Source organism: Cavia porcellus, unplaced genomic scaffold (genome assembly GCF_034190915.1).
Source record: "Cavia porcellus strain 051 isolate PalLab524CR breed Dunkin Hartley unplaced genomic scaffold, mCavPor4.1 scaffold_16, whole genome shotgun sequence".
Classification (NCBI taxonomy): domain Eukaryota; kingdom Metazoa; phylum Chordata; class Mammalia; order Rodentia; family Caviidae; genus Cavia; species Cavia porcellus.
In genome coordinates this window covers 49,607,061-49,633,538 of record NW_026947499.1, presented here as the reverse complement: position 1 = coordinate 49,633,538, position 26,478 = coordinate 49,607,061, and the positions used below count along the sequence as shown (strand labels likewise).

Sequence of the window (26,478 nt, the reverse complement as noted above, 5' to 3'; positions counted from 1 at the left end):
TCAAGCTCCTCTGCTATTGTTTATCTGTATTTGCAGTCACTCTCCACGGACTGCTTCAACTCCATCTTACATTATCAGGCATTAGCTTCTCATATAGAAGGTGCAGTGTAGATCTTGCATGCACTGTCCACAGGAAGGTTCAGGCTCCTACAGCAATCTAATGCTGCCACTGATCTGACTTGAGGTGGTGCTTGGGCAGTAATGCAAGTGACGGGGAGCAGGTATAAATACAGATGAAGTTTCGCTTGCTTGCCTGCAATTCACCTCTTGCTGTGTGGCTCTGTTTGTAATGGGTCATGAATGACATGGGGGTTGGGGACCATGACATAGGGTACAAAGTCAGTTTCCTGAAACTGAGTGTACAAACAGATAACTTGAGGTTGTTATGAAAATTTAAAGTAATACCTATAATGCTGATAGTTGATTATTGTTCTGATTGTGTACTTGATAACTACTTTAAACTTACTTTGGACACGCTTCTGAGGCTTTGCAATGTTTAAAAATATTTCCCCCATCTTGCAAAATGACTTATATAACAAAGCATATGTTCTTATCTGAAAGATGAGGAAGTTCATCACACCTTCCATGGTCTGGGCCTGAAGCAAATTTCCTAAAGATTTAGAGCTCTTCAAGATACTTACTTTCAGGGCTTGGGATTTAGCTAGGGGCATAAGAACCTGCCTTGCAAGCAGGTGATCATGAGTTTGATCCCTGGTACTGGTAAAAAAAAAAAAAATAGGAAAGATACTTACTTTCTTTACTACAATTTAGGAAGTGATTTTTCTGGCTGCACAAAATCTTCATTTTGTAGACAACAGTATAGTCACTGATGCACTTCACAAGGTTGTAATTGGGAAAGAGCAGTAATGTATTACGCAGAAAGGTTTGAGTGGCATTAGACATGGTAGTTTGCATTTCTAAAAGGATAAGAGTAGTCACATAATAAGAAATAAACTATTCTTAAGAAAAGAAACCCCCTATTAATGATAAAACCAGTTTCACGAAATTAAAAACCAGATGATTATCTTTGAAGAGTAATTACTTCCCAGTGAGTTTTTTGCACATAATAAACCAGCATTCAAATAAGGCAGGAAATTCTTTTATGATAGGCCAAGGATTAAGAGAAGGAAGTGGGAAGACTGTGCTTACAGAGGTCTGCAACAACAGAGCAGGATAAAGATTCTGACTCAATTCAAATTCATATTTATTAGATGATTTTTTAAAAAGGGAGCAACAAGTGGCACCCTGGTTCAAAAATGCTTTTGTTTGCAAACAATGTGGTTCTTAAACAAGAGCATTTGGCAACATTTTGTTTTTCTTTTCAAACCTTGCAGTGAATGACAAACATGACTGGGGCCACCTTTGCCACACAAACACAAATGTGGCCATTTTCTCCACAACTATAGAGCAAATTAGGCTCATGAATTGAGGCACCACTACAATAGTCATTTTTAAAATCTCTTATTAACACTGATCACTTTAGTAAATACATATCCAGCCACTTAATCGGAGAAGGAAAAGGAGGAGATATAAATCTCAGATTTGGAAAAACTAGAACCAGAAGGAAGGAAAACTGGCTCAATTATATGTATGTCAGGTGCATAAAAAGGTTTCCATCTTTATGGAAAATCTTGCTAGGAGACACAGGTTCTTGTGTCTTTTTTCTAAATTATAAGAGAGATGCCATAAAATCTTCCCTGATTAGAACTGTGTATCTGTGCCAATAACTCAAAATTATCCTCCATTCTTTCTCCAAAATGTTAAATGTCAAGTCATGGAACATTTTTTGGTCTTTTTGAGACAGGGTTTAGCTGCAAAGTTTAGGCCAGGCTTGAACTCACTTTGTAGCCCAGGCTGGCCTCAAACTAGTGATGATCCTCCTGCTTCAACTTTATGAGTGCTAGAATTACAGGCATGTATCACCACGCCCAGCAAGTGATGATAGTTTTAAAGATTAAAAACACTGCTGTATTTTATTTATAGCTCTAATTTTATAAAACCTACCTTTGGTAAAAAAAAAAAAAAGCCGCTTTTCTCCTTCCCCTCTCTGAAAAATGAATTTTAGGGACAAAATATTCCCAAAGTTCCTAAAATCAAATGCCAAACAGATTCCTTAAGTCATGTGAAAAAGCTATAGGAACGAGGGATACGGAGGAGGCACCATGTCTAAGGACCGGCATCTTAAGTAGAGTCCCATCACCTCTTTACAAAGAACCTAGGTTGTGCACAATGTTTAGAATATCACAGGTATTCAAAATAAGACTATTAACTTACATCAAGTGAGAACATAATTGTCTATAGACGTCCTTACATATCTGTAAACCCATTTCTCCTTATTTGTTTACTGCTCTCTTTTTGAGAGGGGGAGATTTTGTGAAGTTTTTATACTTACCGCCACTTAATAATTGCTCTATGAGGATACTGTAAGTGCCTGAGATGTAGTTGAACAGGATGAGTTTGATGTATGCAGAAGTACTTTCAGAAAATAGGAAGCTCATCAGGTATATGAGGGGAATGGAAGACCAGCCATACAGCACAAAGATCAACATTGTTTCCAGAAAGTGGTAATCCATGATATAAATATCAATATTATAATATTTGAATATTCCCTGAAACACAGGGTAGAAGATAGTGAAATAAAAGCAAGGTGAATGGTAAGTGCAAATATAAACCAAGCCAGAATATTCAGAGAAGAAAATAACAAGTCCTACTTTAACAGGGAAGTGTTCATTATTTCAGTTAATCTGCCTCTTTTTGTGTGTATAAATACTGAATCCTGCCCTGTTGTTCATGCTGGGCATGGTTGGGATGTATTCACTTCAGCCACTCCCAGGTTCCACATCCTATGCACCCCACATCATTGCTTTTTTCATCTAGCTTTATAGCCTATGGGTTTGTGAGATGCCATCCCTCCTCCAGAAACACCTTTGTCTGTGCATCCCAGACTATGGCAACCATGCAAGCCAAGGTATATCTCTGACCATCTCAAGAGACGAGAAAGGCAATCAGATTACTGAGTTCTGTTTTGGACGTAGTCAGCACGGTGGTAGTGGTGGGAGTCAAGCGATTTAATCCACTGGACTTAATGCCATCACTTTCAGACCTAGCCTCCTCCAAAAACTATAGTACAATCAGCTTGGCTTCTCACCATAGAGGGCACCTGTGTCTTTCCTAGTATAGCTTAAACTTCTCAGGGTGCCTTCTTTCTAACTACTTCTTGTGGCAGGCTCCCACCTAGTCACTGCGATAGGGTGATCCCAGAAGCCCTAAAGTACGGTTGTTCTATAGCTCAGTGTTAAACAATTTACTCCTTCCAAAAACTGCTCCTCATTAAACACTCCTGATAGAGACATTGCAATGGATTTTATTTTTCTAGCTGTGCCCTGCTATACAGAAGTAATTTCTTTCAGAGTAAAATCCTATGTAGTATTTGCAATTTACAATAAATTTGACTTTCTTGAGCTAGCACTGCTGGCCTGGTACACTGTTTCTCTCTAGGGCTACCAACCCTCTCTGGGCTTATTTTGTGTTAGTAGAGACAAGTTCTCTTCCCTGGGAGCTGAAGTTAGCAGTTTAGAGTGCTTTATTCTTTTCTCTGTGTTGTGCTGAGTTTCTGTAGCTTCTTTATACTTTCTAGTTTTCCTGTTATCTTTCTCCTGATTCTCAAGAGACCTGTTATATTTTTTCTTACCAATTGGTCCCACACAGGCTATATTTTGTTGCTGCTCTTCACCATTTTTAATCTCTGAACACATTTTTAAGTTTAAAAAAATGGATGTTTGCAATTATCTTGGGTATAGATGTAGGTATAAATTGCTGGGTCATATGGTAATTATATGTGAACTTTTTGAGGAACCTCAAAACTATTTTATACAATAGCTGTAACATTTTTCCATTTCTTCTTTGATTAATTTAATAACTTTTGTCTTAAAATTATTTTTGAGTGTTAAGGAATTTCTCCTTTTTAAAGAAAGACTATCATCATTCCATCACTTTACTTTCAAAGTATTTGTGTCAATAAATCTAAATTGAGTCTCTTGTGGATAGATCATATTTTTGATTGATTCTGCCAATCTATGTCTTTTCACTGGAGAATTTATTTACAGTTGGTGTAATTACTTATAAGAACTTACTTTTGCATTTTGTTATTTGTACATTTCTCATGTCATTGACATCTTCTCATTAATCTATTTTATCTTTTGTATTGAATAGGTACAATCTTGTACTGCAGCTCTGTAATGCTTATTCAACTTGTCTAACTGAAACTTTGTTGATAGTAACTATTGCTTTTCCTTTCCCTTGGTCTCTGGAAACTGCCATTCCACTTTTATTTTTTATTTTTGTCGGGGTAGGTAGCAATGGGGCTGCCAACCCTATTGATGAGGAAGCATCATCACTTTGTGTTAGCAGAGACACCTTGTGCATGCGAGGCACTCTACTACCATGGAGCTGTACCTTCAGCCCTTTCAAAATTTTATTTTAAGCCAGGGTCACTAAGTTGCTGTGGCTGTTCTTGAACCATAATCCTCCTGCCTTAATCTCCCAAGTATCTGTGATTATAGGCATACGCTATTGCATCTGGCAATGTCTCCTCTCTTTGAATCTGTGAATGACTATTTCATATATGTCATATATAGAACTTAGGTAGTACTGGACCTTATGTGACTGTTTAATTTCACTTACCATAATTTTCTTCAAGGTTACCTATAATTATAACAACTATGAGAACTAATTTCCTTTTTAATGTTGAATAATATTTTATTGTATGTTTATATTATGTTTTCTTTATTCATCTACTGATAATCATTTAGGTTGATTAACCATTGGCTATTGTTAATACTGCATAGTGAATGCAGGATTGATGATATATCTTTGCAATTATGACTTCAACTCTTTTTAATAAATATTCAGATATGGGGATGTCAGATCATATTACCATATTACTATTTTTAATATTGTGAGAGAATTCCATGGTGGTTTCCACAGCAGTGGCAACATTTGGCACTTTGCCAGCTGTTGGCAAGGAATCCAGTTCTCAAAATACTGACAATACTTAGTTCTTTCCCTGTTCTCCTTCTCTGTCTCTCTCTGTCTCATTCTTATTATAGTCATCCTACTGGGCACATAGTTATAACTCATAATTTTGATTTGAATTTTCTTGCATATCAATGAAATTTAGCATATTTTTATATGTCTGTTAGTCATTTGTATGTCTTTGGAGAAAAGTCCATTCAGTTTCTTTGTTAAGACATTTGTTTGGGCAGTGTTCTGGAACATACATGGGACTATATTTTACTAGGGAACAGGTAGATATATTCATATATATATTTTATTCTTTGTTTTTAATTCCTCATCAGGAGAAACTGGACGGTGTGAATTTGGGGTGAATAAGAACAAAAAATCTCACTAAGCTTTCCTGTCTATGAAGTGTTTTCTAGTGGACACTTACCTTCATAAAACTCAGAATTGGAAATGAGTAGGCACTAGTTGTTTTAAAATAGTGATCTACATACCTCCTTTGCTTAGAAATTCCAATAGGAGAGCCATAAAGAAGGATTTAAATTTAAACAAACCACACCCTGAATCCAAGGAAAGCATTTGGATGATAGCAATTATTCACTAATAACAAAACCAGGCAAGACTGGGTAGTATGAGACATTATAGATAAAGTGTCTTTCCACCTTTACAGCAGCTTTGAAAATCAGCAAAAGATGAGAAAATCAATGTAACATTAGCCCATAAGAGGTTCTGGTGTTATTGCACAGAAAAGTGATTTTTTTCTATGAAGGATATTGGAATTACTTACTCCTAATGAAGTCTACCATGTGACTTTTGCAATGCATTTAAGAGAATTTACATAGATAGTTTACTGGCAGAGCTGGGTTTATGATACTCTTAAAATAGGCACTTTCTAAGTGGTATACAAGGCAAATAAACTCTCAAGAAATGTTATCACTTACCAGTAGTAAGCAGCAGGAAATAAAGAAGATGATGAAGTCATATAGTAGAGCAGAAAGCCAGTACACAAGGGTAGAGACCCCGCTCAAAAACTGGATGTGCTTTGACTTAGTGATCCTCTCAGCCACTGTCAGAAAGCAAAAGCCACTTACTAAAAATGCTAAGCCCAACTGTAATTTTATGGCTACCTGCTGTCCATTTACAGTCCTGTAGAAAAAACAACAATAACAAAGACATATCAATTAACAAAGCAGAAAATATCAATAGCTGCTTTTATCATAGAAATATAATCAGATGTGGTGGAAAGGACATGTTTAAAGTGTACGAGTCAATTCTAATGAAAGAAAAAACATACCTCTCAGTCCTTTCACTGTTTTTCTTCACAGAGAATGGTTGAGGTTTGTTGATGACTGTTAAAGAAGCGTCAGCACCAGAAAGTGACATGAAAAGAATGTTGTCTAACACTGATAGGGACAGAGATGGTGAATGATATGCTTGATTGTTGAACAAAGCAGTAAGGATGGTTTTATTTGATCTCACCTCAATGGAAAGTGCAATAATACACTTAAAAACACACTCTTTATTTTCCCTCAAGTATTTCAGTAGGCTACCTAGGATGAAGAAACAGTATTGTTAAGTGTGCCACAATACAGGTCACCTAACATATATATCAGAGAAAATGAAAAAGTAATTTTATTTTTATCTCCTTACATTTTCTCATTTTGGTTATTTAAAATATTTGGTGTTTTCCTCAAGCTCTTTATTTTATCATTAAATTCCAAGCTATCTTACCTGATAGCCTATAACCTAAAACATTTTTCTAGGAAAACACATGCAACACCTTAAACACTGTCTCAGCTCATTTGCAAGTATTTCCACTTCTAGCTTTGAATTCTTTACAATTAACAAAATCTTCCTGTGAAAAATCAGGAAAACTGGATAAAAAATATTTCAGTCTCTTGGAATCACCATTCTACTTTTTGTTGTTGTTGCTGTTGGGGTATGCAGTAATGGGGATTAAACTCAGGATCTTAGAACCCACCTTTTGAGGGTTTTAGAGACTTAGAAAATCAAAAATTTGAGGATCAAAACTCTGGGAAGAATGAAGAAAATTTGCTGAGGTGATTCCAATATTCTATAACCTTTTTTCCCTTGATAATGTTTATATTTGTAAACTGTGGAAGTACCTTAGTAAATCTTTGTTTTATAGCCTACTGAGAAAGAAATAAATTCTTTTTGTCTCCTTGAGACAGGTTACACTGTGCATTCAGGCTGGCTTTGAATTCATTTTGTAGCTCATGCTGGCCCCAAACTTGAAATTATCCTCCTGCCTCAGCCTCCTGAATGCTGGGCTCACAGGTGTGCACTATTACACTTGGCAAGTTAAATCTTGTTATGTTGTTTATTTATGTCTTCCTCCAAACATAGACTGCAAGGTTTCTGAAAGCATCTTAAATGATCAAAACATAAAGAAGGAGCCAAGACATAGTAGCATTATACTAAATAGTTAGATTTATACTAAATATCCTTTCATAGGTGTTATCTTCTAACAATGACTACGGGTTCTTGTAGTTCTCTGCATGTCAAGTATCTAACCAGAATGCTTGATGATAATGGGAAAAATGCATAGTTGAATATCTAATGTGCACAGCAGAAAAAACATCTCCAAACTGTACCTGGAGTGAACTGTAATAGAAAGATTCCATTTTTCACAACAGGATAATAACCACAAATGACACAGATGGAGAAAAGACCCTAGAATTACATGGGGTGGGGGTAGGGGCGGTAGTTCAGTCTTTATCAGGTAGGCCTTGTCTAGGCTTTTTCCTCCCCAGATAAATCAAAGAACTAGTTATCTGTTAGTTTCAAAATTAGGGAAAAAAAAAAAAACCACAAAACAGCTTGATATGTTTGGAAGAAAAATATCTGAATTTGCAAAATCTTAACTTATACTTAAATGTTAAAGCAAGTAGTATGATTATCTATTGTCTGGCTAAATTCACATCAAAGTGGGACAAGCACCTGAATAAACTTTAATTCTGAAGAGACATAAATTATAAATCTAGGTTCTGATGTATGACAATACACTAGACATATTAACTTGTGGCTAAAAAGGTTCTTACCTCATATGGATTTTTGTGACTATTAAGTAAAATACAGGTATGTAAAGTAGGTATTATAGTTCTCGTAGAGCGCCTGTTTTTAGGGTACAGTGTGGGGGACAGTTCCTTATTCTGCCATACTTCAGGTCAAAATAAAGCCAAATAATTTATTAGTCTGATTTTATTTTTATTTTTTTGGTGTCGGTAGGAAGTGGGTACTTTCAGAGTAATATTTTGAATAATCCATCTCTGGAAATATACCAAGGCCCAGGGTTCGCAGCAGAAATATTTTTAAAAGGTTAGACCTGCTTATGACTCTTTCTGTACAAATTCACCTTAACACAGCCATAAAAGGTGTTGGGAAGTGTACATGTGATGCCACTGTTGGGGAGAGATCTGCAACCAGGCAACTGCAGACAGGTGGACAGAGCCACTTCTGCCCAGAGGCAGGTAGATAGAGTCAGGGAAAACAGGGCACCAGGAGACTGTTCACAGACACCATTGCCCCATATTTCTGTCTCTTCCATCTCATCTCAGTCACTTCACAATTCCTGCTTAGGTAGACGCTCAACGTTTCCCAAATTTAAAAGGTTTCCTAAATTTGTAGCTCATATCATAAAAGAAACCTAATGCCAAAATACCTTAGGCCACAGGAGACTCAAGCAGCATCCCAATCACCATCCCAGCGAATTAATTCTTATTAAAAAAATCTGAACTTCCTCAAATAACTTCAATTCCTGATTGCATTTAGATCTCCAATTAATCTTACTGCTTGCCAAAGTTAAATTTAACCTCCTCTGGAGAACATGAACTCATCTGGAGTCTTTGTGATTTTCATTCACTACATATGGCATTGAATTACAACATTATCAGATATGATTTAAAAAAAAGAACTAACAGAAGCACAGACAATCAAAACAAATCCATGTGGAAGTAGGCAGTGAGATAGAGAATTTACCAGAGAACTGAAGTACACAGAAATAATCAAGCATTGATTAAATATATACTTCATAATAGACTGAACACAAATAAGTATAACTGGAAGTCAAGTGGATTAAAAAATAGTAAGGTTAATAAAGGGATCCTACGAATTCCTAATCATATGTGATGATTAATTTCGAGTGTCACTTGACTGGGTTAAGGAATGCCCACATAGATGATAAAATGTAATCTAAGCGTGCTTGTGAGGATGCTTCAAGAATAGATGAGCATTTGAATCTGAGATTGACACCAGTATGGTTAGCCATCACCCAATCCACTGACAGGCCCAACAGAACAAAAGCGCTGGAGAAGGGTGAATTTTCTCTCTCTTCTTGCACTCATTCATCTACTTTCTCCTGCCTCTAGTCATTAGCACTCCTGGTTGTCAGACTTCTGTCTCCAGAATTTATACTAGTGGCTCTCCTGATTCTCAGGCCTTCAGACCCATAGTGAATTATACTCTTTCCTTCGTTTTGAGGTTTCAGATAGCACACTGCAGGACCTTTCAGTCTACATGATTATGTGATCCACTTCCCCTAAATAAATTGTTAGTATTCTCTCTTTATTTCTATTTCTTAATCATTTGACTAAAGAGATTCAATTTTGGAGAAGCCCATTTGCCCTTCCTGGGACTTGGTGAAGCCATTGAGTCTCAGGAGGAGAAACAAGCCAAAGGCTGACTCAGAGGACAGGCTGAGTTGATAGCATCTGAGGTACCAACGCAACTTAATGCTTCTTTGTTTGATTGACTTTGCAGGCCTGAGTATCTATTGAGAGGATAACTGTGCAGTGTAGCAAATATAGGGGATTTCCTTCTGTTTTGTTTTTGAAATCCAATATTGTTCTCATTGTTTCATTGTTTTGTTTTACTCAATATTGTTTTGATTGGCTTCATTCTGTTTTGTTTTGTTTGATTTTGTTATGTTTGATGGTGTGAGTGACAATTTTGAAGACAACAAGAGGCATTATGATAGCCACTGTTTATTTCCTAATAGCCTGTTTTGAAGACTTGTATCATTTTCTCTGATTTGTTTTGATTGGATTTATTCTGTTTCATTTTGTTTGGTTTTATTCTCTTTAATATATGGTTTCTTTTTTGTTTTTATTGGTTTTATTCTGTTTAGTTTTGTTTAATTTATTATGTGTGATGGTATGAATAGCTACTTTGAAGAAAACGAAACATTATGGTGGCCATTGTTGATTTCCTATTATTTTGTTTTGAAGTCCTGTATCACTTTCTTTGTTCTGTTCTGGTTGGCTTTATTCTGTTTCATTTTATTTGATTTTATTCTCTTTAAAATAAAAATTGAGAAAAAGAAATATAATTTTAAAAGTTTTCCAAAAAAGAAATTTCTAGATCCAGATGCTTTCACTACAGAATTCTATCAAATGTGTAAACAACACTAAACACTAATTATATAAATTATTGTCCCAGGAAATATTATTATGCACTAGTTATTCTAGGAAATAGAAAATATAATATTTCACAATTCATTTTTGAAGCTAATATTACCTTTATAACAAGGCCACACAAATAAAGTATAATAAAAGAAATCTACAGACCAATGTCTCTTATGACTATAGATATGAAACTTATTAACAAAATATTGGCAAGTAAAATTCAGCAACACATAAAAAATTATACCATGACAAGTGGCGTCTATCCCAGCAATACAAAGTTGATTGATTCATTGTGTGAAATAAATGTCATCCACCATATTGATAAACTAACTAACAAAGAAAAACTGGTTATATAAATTTTTAGAAAAACTTGAGTTAACATCTATCCATGATAAAAAAAACTAAGAAAAATAGGAGTGATGCAGAACTTTTCTAAATTTTAAATATGTAATAAAGATTTAATATTTTCTCCTTAAGTTTGGAACAAGGAAAAATGTCCTCTTTCATCATCGAATAAATATAGCAATGGAAATTCTATCTAGTGAGATAAAAAAATAAATAGAAAAAAGATATAGTTTATAAAGGAAAAATTGAACTGCTGTTATTAGCAAATAACATGATTCTATAATGTAGATAACTCCAAGGAAGCAAATAAAAGCTTCTACAATTGGGCTGAGGATTTAGCTCAATGGCATAAGCACTTGCCTTGCAAGTGTGCAGTTGTCAGTTCAATCCCTGGTACCAAAAATAAAAAAAATTTAAAAATAAAGCTTGTACAACTAACAAATGAGTTTATCAGGTTTATAGGATACAAGGTAAGTACAGAGGAATGAAAATTTTATTTTAATATTTTAATGAATCCTACTAACTTAAACAGTTAATACATGCTGTTATAATAAAATGTACTGTAATATGCTAAAACAAATGGACACAGTTGTCTTGCTATGTATCCCAGGCTGTTATGAAATCTTTGCATAGGCCAAGATAGGCTTCAAATGCTCAGTCCTTTTGTCTCAGCCTCCCAGGTGCTGGAACTACAGGTATGTATCACTATGGCTTGACACCAAGTTTTAAAATATAGGAGCATTTATATTCATTCAAAAAATATTTAGTTTTAAGTAATTTGAATTTTAATTTAATTTTGTGTGTGTGTGTGTGTGTGTGTGTGTGTGTGTGTGTGTGTGTGTGTATGATACTGGGGATCAACCCCATGATGGAATGCATGCTAGGTAAATATTCTACCATTGAGCCCCACCCTCAGGACTTTAGGTGTTAATTTAACAAAATATACATAGAACTTGTTTGCTGAAAAGTACACAACACTGATAAAAGAAATCAAAGAAGTTTTAAATAAATGGAGTGATTAATTGCGTAGTAAGATGTAGTTTGGCATCTTCAGTATTTTTACTAGAAGAGAATAGAAAAGGACTCATGGACAGCCCATAGCCATAGAACGTCAGCTGACAACTTCCTGACACCAGTCGCTGTAACAAGGACATTTTTGAGTCTTACTCCACGACTAGCAGGAACAGAATGGGGCAAGTAATTAACATTACAGTTAAGATGCCACTTTCAAAGAAGGGACGTAGACAAAATCTAAGAGCAGTCACCTTTTTTCCCCTTACCTTGTACTTCCCTCAGTATGTGGTTTTCAGATGTTACCATACTCTCAAGGTGTTTTAAGAAACTTGTAGTTAAATCAGAATTCCCAGAAATAGAGTAAGGCACAATAGTTTGGCCATATTCACTCAAATTCATTTGCCTGGATGTCTTTTCATTAGTTATTTGAAGGTCATAATTTCGGAAGAGAAGGACAGTGGGGACTAAAAGTCCAAGAATCTGTAACAAAATCAGCTTCCAGTTGCGCCAGGTGAACAACAGCTTCTTTAGGAACATTGCATAGAATTGCTGACGGTAGAGGGAACACTAGAGAAAGAAGAGGGAAATATTAAAATAGGCATACATCTAAAATAATGTTGAAATTCATTAAGATGAATGGTTTAAAAACATTTTTTGGGGGGAGTCAAACTCAGGACCTCATGTTTGCCAGGCAGTCACTGTGCCACTGAACTATAGCCCCAGCCTGAATGCTTTGAAATTTTATGCTATAAACACACAGAAGTTTTATGACATAAAATCTTGGTGCAAACATGGACGTTTATGCATAAACACTTGAATGGAACCAAAGATTAGTATGATAGTATGCAATAATATAACCTGAGACAGCAAACTATGGCTTGTATTGGTAACAGTGGAACACAGCTGTGCATATACTTTCCTATAGTGCCATGGTTGCCTTCATGGTGCAATGACAGAGTCCAGTAATTGTGAAAGAAACCATGTGGCCCTTAAAGTTTTCAACATTTGTTACTCCTTTACACTGAATTTGTTGACTTCTGCTACAATATATCAATAAAATGCTTAAGGTTAAACACCTCAGAATTATCTTTCTCAGATGCTTGATAGCCATGAATACCACAGTGCTTTACAGATGGAACAGACATACAAGAACAGCGAAAGAAATGTTTGGAAACTCAAAGAGATCTCCCAAGCTGAGGATCATTCTGATTATGGAATGACTTCTAACAAAGTAATAATTTCCCTTGCAAAACTTAAAATACATAAAGTACTTGTACAAGGTTCATTATTTAAAAACAAGGCTCACTAGTACTCTTATTTAAGCTTCCATGAAACAACAAATTCCTGGATTACCATTTTGAAAAAAATTTAAATCAGAAAAAAAAGAATTGAGGAACAGTAGTGACACAAGTATCCAGCTGATATATTTTTCTGCAGTCTATCATTTCTGCATTGAATATTAATTAGGTTATGGTACAGACTGTTCCACATCTATTGGTCCTTCAATGGCTGAGAATTCTACACTCTATATTAAAACAAAAGGTACTTTTTGCATCCCAACTAAATATACAACAAACTTCTAATAAAGGTTCTTACCCCAGTATTAAACACAGTAGTATTTTCATTCAGAGAATGTGCTCTTCCAACATTACTTGACATATTAATATTGTGCCTCGTAGAGAGGACTTTGCGTCTTTGTGACAGAGATCGGTGAGCTTCGATATTTGTTTGTGAATCCATATGAGTGACCCTAAATTTAAAAAAATGCAAAACTTTGTTTTAACTTTATCCCATTTTACCTGGTTTGAAGAATGTGATTCACAGCTCCCAGCTTTGAAAGGCTCCTGGGTTTGCTCACTGCCTGACAGAATTATTTGGAAGCAACACAGTAAGTATGCTATCCTACCTCAACCCTTGCCACCCTTGATTTTATAATGTGTGAAATTTCAAAGTTTGAAGAGTTTACAGTGAAAACTGAGACTTTATCCTTTTCCTTCAGGTTTTCTTTTAGCTATGTTCTTACTCACTTAAGGAAGACTTCTTCCATGGTAGTGACAGAGGCCCCAAAGTCATTAATGCCCAGTTCTTCCTGTCTCTTTTCCAGAGTAGTAAACAGTTCTTCAAACCTACATGTTGGAAAAGAAAAGAAAATTAAACTTTTTTCTTATTTATATCTTTTTATTCTAATTTCCCCTCAGCAGTGGGGAAAATGTAGATTATTTTTCACTTCAGTGCTTAACTATAATTCCTTGTCTGTAATAAATCAGAAAAGTGAGACTAATGAAAAGAAATCAGCTAGCAAACTGCCATAGCAAACTGTTTCCTGCTCTAATTTGTTTTTTAAGGGGGTTGAAGAATTGAGACAAGGTTTCATTATGCAGTTCAGGCTGGCCTTGAGCTCACTTCATAGCCCAGGCTGGCCTTGACTATGCAGTGATCCTCCTGTCTCAGCCTCCCATGTGTTGGAAATTATGGGTGTGCACCACTATGTCTGGTTCTCCTTTGCTCTTGAATACATAGAACTTTGGTCTTCTAACAAAACCACCAAAAGACTCTTTATATGTTAATAACTCTAGCTAGTTGAAATGAACTTACTTATCATGTATACTTATGATTCTTATTATTCAGTAAATAGAAAAGAAAGAAAATTTTATTTAGCAAGAAATAAAGGTACTCAAAACCAGAAAATAAAATGCAAAAAAACTTACAGAGACAAGCTCAAGATAATCTAGGAAAATCTATGAAAGCTGAAATAATTAAACTATAGAAATGGAAAATACATTATTGGAACTGCAGGGTATAGAAACATCAAGACCTTTAATCAACAGTTTTATGGGGAATTTCTTATGGTACATTGTTTGCAAAAGACTATCTTTTCCAGGAACTTCAAAACCATCCCCATCACATTCCAAGTGGCAAATAAATTTATCTTTGCAGAGTGGCAAATGAATTTATTTTTGCACACTTTTAGTGTTGAGGGTACTTAAAAATTCTCTTTCTGGAAAACAAGGTAACATTTCCTCTATACTTAAGGTTAAAATTCTGTCTATTATTTTACATTAGTTATAATTTTACACCTGAGATTATACAGTACAGAAATAATCTACCTTTTTAGAAACAGCCTTTCACATTCATTTTCTCTTATACCTTACCTCTTTATTCTCAGCACAGATGTTTTAAGCAAGAATTCATCCACATTTTCTTTTTCTATAAATTTAGTCATTAAATTAATACATAATTGGCACAAATTTAAAAAAACAAATTTATAAAGTAAAAATCATAGTACTATCCCCACAATCACTGTTGACATGCTAATGTTTTCACATTGTAATTTTTGTTTCTTACATAATGTTTAACAAAAGAGAAGATTCTTTCCAGAAAAACTGCAAAGAATAAGAGAACAATATAACACAGTTACATACCTACTAGAATGGATTACGTATGACATGAATGCAGCAACTGAATCTCATAGCTAACAAAAAGTATGAACCCATAAAACTGCTTTGTAAAACACTTGGGCATTCTACTATTTTCTACAATAATTTGGTCAGATTTTCATTAGACTATTATGAATTTTATGTCATTTTTCAGTTTTTCTTCTTCAAAACCGCTTGGTGTAAGATGCATAACATCTTTGATACTGTAAAGCAAAATGCTTTGAAATTTTTTAGTTTTTACAGTTTATTTCTTTTCAGAGTTGGCATTCTTCTACTACTACTACGACTACTAAAGTCCTAATCTTTCACAATTCAGGCTGTTTTCTACACTTCATTCTTATCTTCCATCTTTATGAAAGCAGATTGCTACAATAATGTAGAACATTAAGAAGAAATTCTAATAGTGAGGTTTGATTCTATCACATTCAATGATTTTTCTTTTCATTCTAGCTACTCCCCACCCAAGGATTAAACTTGGCACCACTGGTACCAATTCATAAAGTTTAAAATTAGGATGAGGTTGGCATACCTACAATTTCCTAACACTATACAACAAATGGAAATGCTTTGGAGACCAATAGGCCAATGTTTGATTCGAGACTGTTTTTTATCACTATTTGATTTAATCTTTTAATTTGATTGATTTAATATTATTTCATCTTTCTAACCCTACAAGTCATCTTACTATTCGTAAAAAGGTAAAATAAATGCATTTTATATTTTCATTTGTTGCATCCACAGCATTTTCCACCTTTTAAAATTTTAATTAGGGTCTTGCTAAATTTCCCAGGCTGAGTACAAACTTGAAATCTTTCTATTTTAGTCTTCCAGAGTGTTAGGATTACAAGTGTAGACACCTATGCCTGGATACAAACTTTTATTTTATTTTAGTGAAAAAAATTTATTTTAAAGAGAAAAAAGAAATAACAGAAAAATCAAGATGCAAACAAAAAAAAAAAAGAAAAATGACAATAACAAGATTATTATATAGGTTTTCAAACCAAAATGATAGGAATTTAACAATGGTTGTTATATTGCATATTGTTATCTTCACAGTAGTTGTGCAGGTTACCAGATATAGGAATAAAACTAAACTGTAAAGCACAACAAAACACTGGACTTCAAAAACAAGATGGAAACTCCCCCACAGTTGCTATAATGCATATTGTTTTTCTCCAAATAGATGCTCAGATTACCAGCTTTAGGCCTGCAAAGTCAATCAAACAATACAAACAAACATTTATTTATTTATTTATTTTCAGTTTCTATCAGTCTAACTTCCTCTGAATCAGTCCATTGCTTACGTGGATGGGGTGGGGTGAGGGTGGGTGGTGCTCTTATTGTCTCCCAGCCCAGGTACCAGCTGGCTCACAGAAAGGCCGAGGTTTGGCTTTCTGATTCTCTTCCTGTTCCCCCTTAGAGGCTGCTCCTGGCTCCCAGGAAGGCATGGTTTCAAACTTTAAATTTTTTAATTGATAGAAAAACTGGGCATATTTATCATCTACACATAATATTTTGACATACATACATTGCTGAAAGATTCAACTTAACATATCACCTCATATAGTTGTCATTTCTAATATCCACATTTAATATCCAGTCTCTCAGTATTTTCAAGAATCTGTTATCCTTAATTATGGTCCCAAAGCTGTACAACAGAATTTATTTTTTCTAACTTCAATTTTGGATCTTTAACCAACATCTTCCTAATCTACCAACCCCAAAGGTTCTAGCCTCTAATAACCACTGTATCTACTTCCATGCGATTAGTGCTTTTTGACTACAGATATGAGTGAAATCCTGTAGTACTTTTCTATGCCTTGCTTATTTCATTCAACATTATATCCATAAATCATCCATGTTGCTACAAATGACAGGTTTTCTCTTCTTTTATTGCTGGCTAGTATTCACAGAGCACTCTTTTTTCTATCCATTCATCTTTCTACGGGTACTCAGGTTGATTCTGTTATTTTGGTTCTGTCAACAGTGCTACAATAAACATATAGATGTCTCTTCAACATACTGATTTCCTTTCCTTTAAAAGTATATTAAGGAGTATTGATGAATCACATGCTAATTCTGTTTTTCCTTTTTTTTTGAGGAAATGCCATGTTTTCCACAATAGCTGCACTAATTTGCATTCTTGGTTCACAGTGTGCAAGAGTTTCCTTTTTTCACTTTTTTGCCAACATTTGTCTTTTGTCTCTTTGATAAGTTAACAGGAGTGCAGCAACATAGACTCATTATAGTTTTTAATTGGCATTTTCCTGATGATGCGTGATCTGAGCATTTTTTAAAAATATATCTATTGGCCATTTATGTCTTCTTTAGGTCTTCTGTCTGGCTTATTTCTTGCTATTTTCTTTTTCGGTTCCAGGAATCAAATTTAGAGCCTCACACTTGCCAGGCAGGTGCTGTGTCGCTGAGCTATATCCCTGGTCCTTTTGAGTTCTTGATATATTTTGGACATCAACTCCTAATCATATGTATAGTTGGCAAATATTTTATCCAACTCTGTAAATTGTCATTTTAATTTGCTGTAGAGAGGCTTTTTAGTTTGATGAAAACTATTTGTGTATTTTTCTTTTGTTTTCTGTCCTTTTGAGCTAATTTAAAAAAAAAACATTGACCAGACAAATGTCAGATCTTATCCTTTGTTTGTTCTATTACTTTTGTAGATTTGGATTTTATGTTTAAATCACTAATCCATTCTGTGTTGCTGTTTTTAATATGGTGTGAGATAGTCTAATTTCATTCTTCTGCATTTGGATACTTAGTTTTTACACCCTTTCCTGAGACTGACCTTTGCCCACTATGTTTTTATGCCTTTGTTGAAAATCAGATGTCTATAAATTCATGGGTTTGTTTCTGTTTCGTTTATATATGTGTTGTTGTTAGCTATATTTTTCTCTTTTGTTTACTAAATTTTATAGTATATCATGAAGTCAGGTGGCATTAAGCTTCCAGAACTGCTACTTTAGTTATGTGAGTTATTCTACAGTTTCATAAAATTTAAGGTTTTTTTTTTTTTGTCTTTTTCCTTTTTATTGGTACCGGGGATCAAACTCATGACTGCCTGCTTGCAAGGCAGGCGCTCATGCCGCTGAGCTAAATCCCCAGCCCAAAATTTAAGTTTTTAACTTCTGTGAAGAATGTTGTATTTTGATAGGCATTGAACGGAATCTGTAAGTTGCTTTGAGTAATTTTGACATTTTTAGAGTATTTTTGCAATCCATGAACATGGAATACCTGTCCATTTATTTGTGTCTTCCTAAATTTTTCATCAGTGTTTTATAGTTTTCAGTGCATAGTTTTTAATATCTTTGTTTATATTTATACCTATTTTATTTTTGGGTAGTTAGTATAAATGAAATTTTTTCATGTTTTCTTTTTAACAGGCTGTACCATATAGAAATGCTACTGATTTTATGGTTTTTTAAAAATGCAATTTAAAATTAAAAATGCAATAGTTGTATATATTTATAGGATACAGTGTCATGTTTTAAGACATGTATACTTCCCCGGTACCGTTAAAAAGCAAAAAGACAAAAAAAAAAAAAAGACATGTATACTGTATATGGTGATCAAATTTGGGTAGTTAATATATCTATTACCTCAAATATTATGATGAAAAAATAAAAATGTAACCATTTTTTAAATACACAATATATTATTGCTAAATATAGTCACTTACAGCCCTATAGGACACTAAAAACTTATTCTTACTATCTGCAATCTCATATCTGCCCAACTTCTTTTCAAACCTCCCCTTCCTCTCTGCCTTTTCTAGCCTCTGATAATCCTCATTCTACTCTCTACTTCTATGAGATTAACTTAGATTCTACAAATCAGTGAGATCATGTGGTATTTATCTTTCTTTTCCTGTTTATTTCATTGAACATGTCTACTAGGCTCATCATGTTGCTGCAAATGACAGAATTCCATGTTTTTATGGGCAAATAGTATTCTACTTACAACTATAAAACTGTTAAAAATTCATTCATCTGTTAGTGCACACTTATGTTGATTCCATATCTCAGCTAGGTGGTGCTGTAAACATGGGAGTGCAAGTAACTCTTTGACATATTACATTCATTTTCCTTGGCAATATTGTTAGTAATGGGGTTGCTAGAACACACAGTAATTCTATTCTTAGTTACAGGGCATTGGAATTCTTCTTTCTCAACAGCCTGTCAGAATCTTTTATTTCTTATTAAATCATTCTGATAACTATTAAGTTGACATCTCATTGGGTTTTGAGTTATATTCCTCAATGATCAGTGATACTTCACATTTTTCATATACCTATTGGTCATTTATGTATGTTCTTTTGGAAATGTGTGCTTAATATTTTGTCCATTTTAATTGGATTATCATACTTGCTATTGAGATGTTTGAAAACTGGATATCCTCATGAAAAAGAATGAAAGTAAATCCCTATCTCTCACCAACTACAAAAACTAACTTAAAATGGAAAAAGAATTTGAAGACCCAAAACTATGGGATTACTAAAAGAAAATATAAGGAAAACACTTCATAACATGAATCTAGGTAAGGAGTTTTTTAAAAAGCAAGACCAACTTCTAAGACAACAATGTGCAATATTTTAACTGGTGTTAATTCCCTACTTTAAAAAAATCTGTATCATTTCTATCCTTTTTTTCTGTTTTGCTTTTTAAAAAAATTTTAAACATTAAGAACGACAATTACAACAACAAAAGGAATAGGCAGGGGCTGAGGGTTTAGCTCAGCGGAACAAGTGCCTGCCTGGCAAGTGCAAGATGATGAGTTCAATCCTGAGGACACACACACACACACAAAAGTATAGACAACTAAAGCATAATTAAAAGAGATTAAATCAAACTAAGAAAGTCCTGCACAGGAAAATAAATACTGAAAAGACAACTTACAGAATGACAGAAAATATTTACCAAAATGATTCTGACACAATGTTACTACCCAAAATATGTAAAAAATGCAAACAACTCAATGACTATGGAATTTTGTATGATGATTTTGCAACCTGAAAATTTTCTGAATTCCTGTGTTAATCCAAACACTTGTGGCATCTTTAAGCTTTTCTCTGTATAAGATCATGTCAATTGTAAGTGTCAATTGCAAATAGGGATAATTTAACTTTTTTCCATCTTCCTAGGAAGTGTAATTGCTAGTTATAATTCTATATTTGAAGTTTTCTCTTTGCTATATAGTCTTGCTTAAATCTTGTATCAGGAATATGTTATGCATCTCCTTTTAGTTTGCAGGAGTTTCACAGAATTATTTATGACTTGCTGCTTTCTCCTCCTCCTGCCTCCACTGGTTTTTCTATACATTTCTACCTTTGAATTCAAGAACTTTAAAAATACAAATGTTCTCTGCTTTGTGCTACAAATCTGACACCTATCATACATGTCTACTCTTTTGAAGTTTTGCATATAATTTTACAGTCGTATTATGAATATAAGTTTCATGCTAACAAGTATCAGCATTCTTTTATAGTGTGTTACAACATTTTTAAAATTTCAAAGTTACTTTTCTTATGTGATATATTGTATTCTTTTTCTCTGTTATTCAGGCAAATAGAAATTAGAACAGTATCTTGAAGATGATGAATCCTCAATTACTGTTGTTATCAAAATTGTAGTTGGACTGGAATTACTAAAAATAATAATTTTTAATATTCTGAAGTAACTGGATCCATAGGTATATATTTTTCTTATAATTTTTCTTTCAATTTCTTAGTTTAAAACTCTCTAGGTTAGAGAAAACTTTATTATGAGGAAACATATTCTTCCCTAAATTGATGATTTTCATTTTATTCTGCCTGAACTGGTCACTCTATACTTGGATTTATGGTACTGAAAAGTACAATGAGCTATTTACTTCTTGGGGCATCTTCCTACTTCTCTCTTCCAAGTCCAGATGATTAAGATATGATAAAATATCAGTTGGTTTCATAGTCTGTTTTAGATATAATCTTAATATGATGTTTATTATGTCTTCTGATGATGTCAATTGAATCAGGATAGGCACACACTGTGCTATGTGTCTTTTCCTTTCTTTCTGTCTGTCTTTCTTTCTGTCTGTCTTTCTTTCTTTCTTTCTTTCTTCCTTTCTTTTTTTGTAGTTGGAATCCAGCTCAGGATGTTGCCAGGCAGGCACTGGGCCACTGAGCTAAATTCCCAGACCTGTGCTAAGTTTCAGCAGGTGCTTTATCTGTGTGTCTCATTAAGACAGATTCCGTAGCTCCAGCTGAATCATCATTACCACTTTTGGTGAACAAGACAACTACCAAGTATCTCTAGTGATACATATCTAGAAAAAATTTTATTTCAAATTCTCTATTATGTTTCATTCTTTTACTCCAGTGCAATGGTGGTGGACCTATGGCATGTGTGCCACAGCAGGCCATATGTTATTGAAACATATTGAAACTCTAAAAAGTTTGAAATCATAGGGCTAGGGTCTTGGTTCTACTATCTGCCTGTTCTATACTCCTGCTTCTCAAGAACTCTTCAACTTACTGAATAAATAAAATAAAATCCTACAGAATACTTCTTTTCCTGGAAAAGGAGAAATTAGAAGTCTTTCATATTCTTTACAGATGTTATAAATGGCTTAAATTTAGGGAATACCAAAGCAAATATTTTACTGAATATGACAAGAAGATAAAAAATCAGACCCTATGACTGGGGATATAGCTCAGCAGCACAAGCACCTGCCTGGTAAGCGCAGGGTCCTGAGTTTGATTCCTGGTATAAAACAAAACAAAACAAATAAACAACTACAACAGCAAAACCCCCGGAGAAATAAGACCCTGAAAAGTCACTGATGAATATTCTTAATTGCCATTTCTCTTTTTATGATAGTTATCTAAGATAAAATTATTACTCATTATGACTTTAATTAATAACTTTGCTAACTGATACATTTCAACTGCCTATTTCCACTGACTTCTTGTTAACCTGACTCCAAAAACTATTCATTTATGCCACCTTATTTGTTTCTCATTATTTTAATATTTCTTTTTACCCCACTCATTAGGAGTAATTTTTAGTCTACCAACAACATATCACTCATTTTTATAGAGTAGCCCCAAGAATGTACAGCCATTTAGATGACATCTCACTTTGGTGCAAATGACAGCAACAAGAGGAGTTTTGTCTTCTTAAATAAACTCTTATTTCCTGAAGAAACCAGGAAAAGCATTAATCATTTGTAGTTATCTAAAAACCAACCATTCGGTATTCTCTAAATCCGTACCTGTCAGTGTACTCTTTGGGTAGAATAAATGATAACTCAGTTCCAACATTGCTCTCCAAAATGGCTTTTGGTGCATAATAATGAATCAGTTTTGAGATTTCTTCAACATCACAGTGAGGTGCCTTTACCAGGACTATGTGGTATCCCACACCTGAGAAAAATTCGTTTAGGGGAACAGACAACAATTTTGTACTTCTCATATTCTTGTAAGAATATACTTGGCTTTTCATGGTTTGGATGAGCTAGAAGACAGAGCATATCACAGATCATTTGACTAAGGGGCCTACTGAACATTTTAAAATAACTTATTTGGTTTTCTTGGGAACTAACAATGATAGGGATTATGTAGCTACACAAAGCAGAGATAGGATAAGGAGCTTGTTTTTTTTTGTTTTTTTTTTTTTTACTTTCCTTCTTATTGACACTGACGTCTAAGAGGACAAGATTAATATTCATTAAGCCATTATTCATTTGCTGCATATTATAAGCCAGGGAGTTAATAAAGCAGATAAAAACCTCTTCATTTAAAGATCTGACTGTACTAGGTGCATTGGAAACTAGGGATAGGGTAAATGAAGGAAAACTCCTTTGGGGCCTTCCTGGAAAACCTTATGATGGCATTCTGAGAGTTTAGACCCAGACAGTGGAGCTCAGGGAAATACTTCTGGGTATGTCAGTCCTTCACCTGACAATGGGCCTTTGAGGACTTGGGAGAGAACAACAGGGTAGATGGAAATCTAGGAAGGTAGAGAAAACAGACTGTAGGGACAGAGACCAAAGAGGAACTAGCAACTGGAATGCAGCTTAAAGAGATCTCCATTGTCTTGTTTGTCCATTGAACTGAGCCTCTCTCTTTTTTTCTTTCTGAGTCTTTTAATAGCAAAATTCTGGTCCTACTCCTAAAACATTAGATGATGATGATAAGGAGACTATAAACAAAGCTGTAACATATTCCAAAATTGGTTCTAAAACTGATTCTATTGACTCTTTCTTCTATAACAGTACCCTATACACTCCCAAAATTGTTACATAGATTTAATGCAATTCTGATCAAAATACCATTAGCATTTCTCACAGAACTAGAGAAGAAAATTCCTAAAATTCATTTGGAATCAGGAAGGATCTAGAATAGCAAAATCAATTCTGGGCAACAAAGACAAGGCAAGTAGCATCACAATCTCTAATTTGAAATTATACTCTAAAGCTACTGTGATAAAATCAGCATTGTACTGGCAAAAAAAGAGACGAGAATCAGTGGAACAAATTAGAAGATGCAGACACAACTCAAAACACACTCAGTCACCTTATCTTGACAAAGAGGCCATAGGAAGAAAGATAGCCTCTTTAATAAATGGTAATGAAAAAACTGGGTTTCCATGTGCTGAACACTACAATGAGACTCATGTTTATCACCATGCACTAAACTGAAGTAAAAAATGGTCAAAGATCTAAACATTAAGATGGAAACACTAAATCTACTGGAAGAGAAAGTAGGTAGAAATATTGAAGATATATGTGTAGGCAGAGAGTTCATGAACAAAACTGAGACTGCACAGGAAATACTGGGATCTCATTACAAAGCTTTTACATATCAAAAGAAATCACCAAAATAGCGAAAAGATAACTCACAGAGTGGAACAAAAGTTTAGCCAGTTGTTCCTCAGACATAGGTCTTATATCTAGAACATATAAAGAATTAAAAAAAATCAGACCCTCAAAATCAAAGACCCAATCCAAAATGGGCCTCTGAGTTCAATGCACACTTCTCTGATGAAGCAATACAAGTGGCAAGTATGTGAAAAAATGTTCAACATCACTGGTCATTCAAGTGATTCAAATGAGAACAACATAGATTCTAGCTCATCCTAGAGAGCATGGTTGTCATCAGGAAATCAACCAATATCAAATACTGGAGGGGCGGTGGGAAAATAGGAACTCTTATCCACTGTTGGTAAGAGTGAAGACTGGTTCGACCACTGTGGAAATCAGTGAGGCTTGAAAACTAGGATTAGAGGTCCCATTCAACTCAGATATTTTGTCTTCTGGGTATCTTTCTGGATGAATTAGAAGCATCATATCACAGCAATATCTGTGCATCCATGACCACAGCAGCATAGTTTGTAATAGCTAAATCTTGGAAACTACCCAAATGCCCATCAACTGAGGAATGGATAAAAAATATATATTCTTTTTTTATACAATGGAGTACTACTCAGCCATAAATAAGCACAAATTTGAAAGTTTTATAGGTAAATGGATGCAACCAGAGACCATATTTATAAATGAAATAAATCAGAATCACATGTGTAAACATATTTTCTCTGTGATGTGAGAAACTGAAAACGTGAGTACGGTCCAAAAGATGTAATAGATTGTGAAATGGGAAGAAGAAACTGTTCAAAAGAAAAAAAGAACCAGGATAGGAAAAAGGGAAAGGAGAAAATGGAAAAGGAAAACAAACAAAACAAAGCAAAATACAAGGCAGGTATACTAACAGTTTCTCTCAGTTCATTAAAAAACAAAGGTTTGTGCTAATAGCATTTGGAGAATTTTTTATGCCCATATCTTGTACTATCCTAAAGATAACAATATTTAATATATTAACTATTTGTATTCTCCTATTATTTTGTTATGAAATGTTGTTTTCCCTTTTTTCCCTATAAAATAAAAAAATAGTGGCCCGACAGAGATAAGGGCATCCACTTACCTACCTTGTTACTGGCAAAACTGCACTTGATCAAATTTAACCAGAAGTCATATAGGAGAAATGAATATGGACACCGGATAGTACAATAAATATAAAAGTAGGAAATAATTTTGAATTTTGAAAAAAAAGCATTATTTTAAAGAGCTTATAGTTGAATCCTAATGGACAGAGCAGAGACACACTGAGGTTTAGGGTATCTAAAAAACAACAAAAATTATATTAGGGAAATAATATTAAGGCATCACTATCTTAAGGATAATAAAAAGGAGAGATACCATATAAGCGTTTCAGGAACATTGAAGAACCACAGCACTTCAGGGATCCCTTGACCACGATGGCTATGCGGTCACCCAGCACGTCAGCTTCATCCATGTATTGGGTGGTCAGCAGGATGGTACGATCTTTTTTATAATTCTGAAGGAGATCCCAGGTGGCCCTTCTGGAGAGTGGGTCCATGTCAGATGTTGGCTCATCAATTATCAACACCTAAAGGCCAGAAGAATAGTTCTATGACCATACAATTGTATGACCACACATGCTGGTATCAGTCATGTGTTACCAGTCATAGGGTTTTTACTTGTTTTCAGTCAATTGTCAACTAAGCAAAGAGATGAATTTAGACAAAATTGAATTAGAGTGCTAGAGTCATTCCAATTAGAATGCTAGAGTCATTCCAAACTTGGGGCCATTTTATTTCAATGAGGTTGATAACATGAATCTCATCTATTTTGGTTTAATTAATTAATTAATTAATTTTTGAGACAGGGTCTTGCTATATAATTCAAGGTGGCCTTGAACTCACTATATAGCTTCAGCTGGCCTCCAACTCTCAGTGATCTTTCTGTCTCAGCCTCTCAAGAGCTAGGACTATAGACATTTGCCACCACACCCGCCCCGCCTGACTTTAATGTTGGAAGCCACTCGTAAGAGTTAGATTCAGAGAAGTTTCAAGGTTTGTGTGACTTTTTTTCAGGCAAGCTATTGTGTATAGCAGAATGCATTTTTAGCTTTCCTTTTTATTTTTGTTCTTACCTTAGAACCCCCTATAAGTGCTATCATGAGGGAGAGTTTGCGCTTCATTCCACCACTCAGTGACTTCGAAAATTCAGTCTGTTTATCTAGCAGTTTAAAAACTGACAGCATGTGAGCAATTTCTTTAAGACACATTTTGTAAGGCACTCCTTTGATCTAGAAAAAGGATCCAGAGTTTTACATGATACCTCCAACTTTATTCTTAGGGACATTTTACAACAGCTTCTATATCAATTCT

The 26,478-nt window shown here is 34.5% G+C and overlaps 1 protein-coding gene across 1 annotated transcript in view; it reads right to left on the bottom strand.

Moving 5' to 3' along the window:
- LOC100713787 (phospholipid-transporting ATPase ABCA3-like) overlaps window positions 1-26,478 on the bottom strand; it is a 135,349-nt gene that overhangs the window by 38,179 nt on the left and 70,692 nt on the right. Inside the window, exons 15-24 of the mRNA XM_063226643.1 lie at window positions 26,241-26,396; window positions 25,484-25,694; window positions 22,502-22,652; window positions 13,829-13,927; window positions 13,398-13,551; window positions 12,068-12,368; window positions 6,314-6,569; window positions 5,961-6,165; window positions 2,393-2,609; window positions 753-917 (exon numbers count right to left, since the gene is read on the bottom strand). Coding sequence (XP_063082713.1) covers window positions 753-917; window positions 2,393-2,609; window positions 5,961-6,165; window positions 6,314-6,569; window positions 12,068-12,368; window positions 13,398-13,551; window positions 13,829-13,927; window positions 22,502-22,652; window positions 25,484-25,694; window positions 26,241-26,396 — 1,915 coding nt within the window. The remainder of the gene's footprint in view (window positions 1-752; window positions 918-2,392; window positions 2,610-5,960; window positions 6,166-6,313; window positions 6,570-12,067; window positions 12,369-13,397; window positions 13,552-13,828; window positions 13,928-22,501; window positions 22,653-25,483; window positions 25,695-26,240; window positions 26,397-26,478) is intronic.